General features: G+C 38.6%; 1 protein-coding gene across 1 annotated transcript in view; it reads left to right on the top strand.

Annotated features, from left to right (window-relative positions):
- LOC111265324 (visual pigment-like receptor peropsin) overlaps positions 1-5,063 on the top strand; it is a 36,701-nt gene extending 31,638 nt beyond the window's left edge. The window contains exons 6-7 of the mRNA XM_022841916.2: positions 3,148-3,323; positions 3,658-5,063. Coding sequence (XP_022697651.1) covers positions 3,148-3,323; positions 3,658-3,826 — 345 coding nt within the window. The 3' untranslated portion in view covers positions 3,827-5,063. The remainder of the gene's footprint in view (positions 1-3,147; positions 3,324-3,657) is intronic.

Genomic DNA, 5,063 nt, shown 5'->3' with positions numbered 1-5,063 from the left:
CTCGGTCCACCGTGAGGCTTTTCTTACACGCCACTTCTCTTGCTTCTGAGCCGCGGATGAAGCTTCAACAGCTTTCGCTAGTAATAGCGGGAAGCCTGGCAACCTTGGTCTGTTGCCGCCTTCTTCAAAAGACTACTCGGATGCCATGCTAATGACAGTATAATTGAAGACAAAATAAAAATATTTATTCTTTGTCTAATCGACTGGCCAAATATGGGCACATCATACTCGAGGATAAAACTCTACAAGGTCACATTAAAGTACCTACTCTATATAGGCCATTTTAAAGACACAGGCCAGTGAAGAGGCAAATGCTGGTTTTTAGTTATAACAATTTTGTTCTAAACAGGCCGGGTGGATCAAACTGCGACCTGAGAATGAGCTCCTTATTGCAGATTCTGGCCGATCTAGGACGTTTTTTTCACCTGATGGTGCGAGATCGTGGCTTTCTCTTATTGTTACTCTAAGGCCATGCCAAATAAGTTTTTCATTTGTTTTATGCAACATAACAAATGCTGCTCCATTTGTGTTTTTAAAATACCAGCTATATGTATCTATAATTAGCTGAGTGATTTGCACTATGTCCTAACGCTGATCCGGTATTTAATATTTCTCTAAGAAACACATTGTAACTTTGACAAAAAAAATACATATTGTGTACGAACACAACAATCAGGCTCCTCTTTGATTCAAATACAATTTAATTTACCTCAGGCTCTTTTCGTGAAATCGTGTTTGGCATGTTTCTATTTGAGAACGTTTTTTTAGGTGTGAGTAGGACGATGCCTTCAAAATCTACGGCCAAGTGACACTGGATCACATTTTGGATACACATATTAAAGTGGGTTTCTTGTATTGTTTACATCTGCTGAATCGATACTTAGATTACCTTAAGCACTAAGGATATGCAACCTTACGCATACTAGTGGAACCGGGCGTCCTGTAGTATAGAATGGAAGTAACCCTATGAAATACAAACAAAGATTAGGTTTCTTTCATTTCATATTTTAGCGTTCACTAACATTTCCCAAATGGCAGCCATTTTTGGTTGTAATGAAAGGAAACATTTCACTGAACGTCAAGACGTTTTCAGCTGCTGAAAAAAAACTGACTGGCGAACCACACTTAATATCCTAGCAGCAGTAAAAGTTTAATAAACACATCCATCCGATTACATTACGATAGAATTATTTGATTAGAGACTTCAAAACTATTCTACTAGTTGTTCGCGCTTCGGTGGAGCAGATTTGCCAATAATTATTTCAACAAGTTTCAGCAATGTACACGTACACTGCGTATGCCTCTAGCACACAACATCAATTAATATTGATACGCGTAGTCTATGCATGCACCCAAACATGTGTTTTGCCCCTCGTTTCAAAAGAATCACAATAAGTTCTTCGGTAAAGTCCACAAAAAGGAAGTTCTAATAGTACCGTTGTTGAATCCGTTGAACTGTTTGCATAGACATCGTAGTGGTCCGTCTGTCCCCATAGCAATCTAAGGTAATTATCGAAATTCAGGAATGCTCCTAAATCCAATGAGCTGTGTTTGTCGCTGCGACTTTGGAGGAATCGCTTAATATTTAAACTGTCAAAATCCAAAAAATAGGCTGGATCATTGCAGGTCACTTCCAGCGGGTGATTTAACTTGCGGTCCTAAGGCTATGGCTAGCATAGCGTCAATGATGGAGCCTTGTGGGACGTTTTTCACGATCTCATTCTTATCTCTAGAAGTAACTACTTGGTCTACTCTGATTATTAGAACTTTAGCCACCATATTTAATTCGATGACAATGCTTTTTGTCCTCGATTCTACTCGACACAGGCCTGCCGAGGTTCGCAGCTGTCTGCATTGTGGGTGTCCAATAATGGGTCCTGACCGTGAAACTCGAATTACTTATTGAATAAAGTATTAAATTTTGCCGTCAGCACCTATTTAGCAAGCTTAACGTTTACGACAACAGGAGCTGGAATCAGGTCTCGAGAAGTGTAGTAAATACTCTATGATGCGTTACGTTTTTACATATCTGTTGCGCTGAATGTATATGCCTCACACGCCAGGCTGTGCGAGGAATTGTAGTATAAAGCGGCTTATGGGAAACTTAAACACCGAGCGATTTTCGCAATGTTCACTGCCACTGTGAGTCACGATCAATCGACATTGTGGCCGATTCGAGCTTTTCAAGCGAAACTACCATTCACCTGATGTCACTATACTACATTTTCATCACTGCTTTCGGCCGTGACATCCTTACGAATAAACATACGAACAGCTTCCCTTTGTTATGTAATTATCTTTTTTCCTGCACATCTCTTTACTAGGTAGCCGCCACCGATAACCATAATTGTGACGTAAGACCGTTACTTCTCCTCCTGTAAACCGCAGTTCTCAAGGGACAAAACAATTCAAGCTAACAGCTGCATAATATGCCTTTGCTTTAAAATGTTCGCTTTAGATCATGTCATACGTATCATAGAAATAAATCGTCTCTACTTTCCTAGTCGATATTTCCTTTTCCACCGGGCTTTCTACGGTTACAGTCTGAATTATATTTGTTTTGGCTCATTCACATCTCGGTCTGAACCTTGCGGAAAACTGTGCCGCCTATTCGTATCGTTAGATGTTTCATATATATATATATATATATATATATATCCGACATTTTCTGCAATCGCATAGTTGCTTATTTCATAAATATTTGATCCACGTCCTGGAGTGCTGTTCACTAGAAATTGCTCACGTTTGGGTGTAGTAAAACCGCTGGCATTCTTATAAACGGCAACGGTAGACAAGAGGTTACTCCGTATTTAAATTATCGTTTATCTGGGCATATTCCATCTGAGTTCAAATCAGTTAGAGGATACCGCGGTTATAGAGCAGGCCGGTAGTCTCCCATTGATAGAGGGCATTAGCTGTTGCATTAGAATCTTTAGTTACTGTTGAGGTACTTAACATTAGTTTGATCTCAGGAGAAAATAATAGAGTATAGCAAAATATTTTTTTATTCATTTTCTGTGGATACATACTAAATATTTATCTGTTTGATCATCTATTTATTAAAGTGGCTTGAATGCGTAAGATAGGACTAGAAAACGCACTTTTGTTTCAGCTGATTCATTCGTAATGCCTTGGACCTATTTTCAGACGTCTCTTCTCATCGTAACGTCTTTCCTTTCGACCTGGACTCCATATGCCGCTCTCTGCCTTTGGAGCGTCTTTTTCGGACCATCTACCGTACCTTCGTGGCTGATGATCGCTCCAAATATATGCGCAAAGGCCTCAGGTGCCTTAAATCCGTTTATTTACTCACTTAGTAATCGGTAATTATCGGTCTATAGAAGTAAGCATTGCATGAAAACGGTCTATCAGTCCACGTCGTGTATATAAGCTTAGATAGTTGGTCGACTTGTCTTTTTTCCTTCGAAAGCTCGCCATGCAATTGTCATGTTTTCTTTTTCATTGATGCCGCAGTCTGAAATCAATAGCGTTTAGTGTATTTAGCATGTTCTTTTGATAATTCTGCCGCGTGATTGACTTTAGTAGTGAGTTCAGTTGATTTTCTTTAGTACTCTGGATATCTATACAATGCCTTTAGGAAGATTAATTAAGGTATCTAATCCCTTGTAATTCGTGTGCGGTGTTATCTTATTGCAGAAACCTTCGATCGGCTATTGCAGACACTATTCGGGCGGCAAAGGCTAGCCTATGCAGAGAGACAGGTCAGCCAGGCGACGTTCAGGACGAAACAACACAAATGGCTGAATGTACTGAATTGTCTTCGACTACTCCTGCGAGTCAGCGAGATAGTTTTATTAATATATAAACAATATGTTGATAAATAATTGAAACTAGCTGGCCTTCTAGGTCATTGCTAACGTAACCGCAGACTGTGAAGTATGATACAATACAAGTTACCTTTCTGGATCCTACGCAAAAAACCCTAAATGATTATTTCGCTTTTAAACGAATGTTAGCAAATATGGCCATTTTGTGCGTAGTACGGATCCAGGCCCATCCGAAGGAAGAATAAGAAAAGATTGCAACTGAGGCGGCCCAGTTACCTGAATAAACTAGACATTGTCTATTTCCCGTTGGAACGTCGTTTTAGTGATGCAAATTTAACCCAGATGAGCTATAGATGTGTTAGCTGATGTGGACATCTTTGGATGTGGGGGGGGGGGGTGATGTGCCATAAGATGTAAATAAACAATTCTCAAATCACGGTACACTACCTTTGAAACGTTTTTCATAGAAAAGTCACATCAGTATTTTTAGTTAATAGATGAAAATTAATTTTGCTACACTTAATTTTTCATGCATGTTTTAACACAACACACGATTTTACCTGTTCTACCTGAACAGAAATAAATAAACATCAGTAACACTTAAAGATCTTAAAATCAATTGAAGAGGTTGAACAACTTTTCTCAATACGAAAGGGACCAAGGGGAATGAACCCTTAGTGGAGAGATTAGTGCTCTCGCCAAACTTACCATGCAAGTCTATATGTATTATAGAAATGTTTAGTTCACCAGCTTAACTGACGTTAAATAAATTTGAGACATTCAGATTAATCAAATTAGTTAGAAAATAGGTTCCTTTAAAATTCAATAATATAATTTCAAATATGATATTTTAAATAATAAAATAGACGGAAATTTTCATGGATTGACTGGAAAACTACGAACATTTTTTCAGAGGTGAATCCGAAAATTGGTTGTCTATTACGGAGAAAACAAAGACAATGTCTATTGAAACGAGTAGGTACTGCAAAATGTTATTACTTCAAACTGCATTTAAACTTGCCTTTTATAGCAAGAGACCTCGGCCAGGTTTGGGTCTATCTTATAGACCTTCCAGATATTGTGCTATAGCCAGCATGCAGATTAAGGCTCCCTACAGGTCGGGCCGCAAGATCAGGGAATGTGTCTCGAACGAAAAATTAAGTTATGGCGTTACTTGTGCTAGCCCTTGTTATATGATTGCTTTTGTGAATTATCATACCAGTAGTATATCCATATATATACGTCTAAATAAACATTTGATTATTGTCAATAAAA

This window comes from Varroa jacobsoni, unplaced genomic scaffold, assembly GCF_002532875.2.
Source record: "Varroa jacobsoni isolate VJ856 unplaced genomic scaffold, vjacob_1.0 scaffold_957, whole genome shotgun sequence".
NCBI classification, from domain to species: Eukaryota; Metazoa; Arthropoda; class Arachnida; order Mesostigmata; family Varroidae; genus Varroa; species Varroa jacobsoni.
The sequence above is the reverse complement of the archived record's forward strand: the minus strand, read 5'-3'. Positions and strand labels throughout refer to the sequence as shown.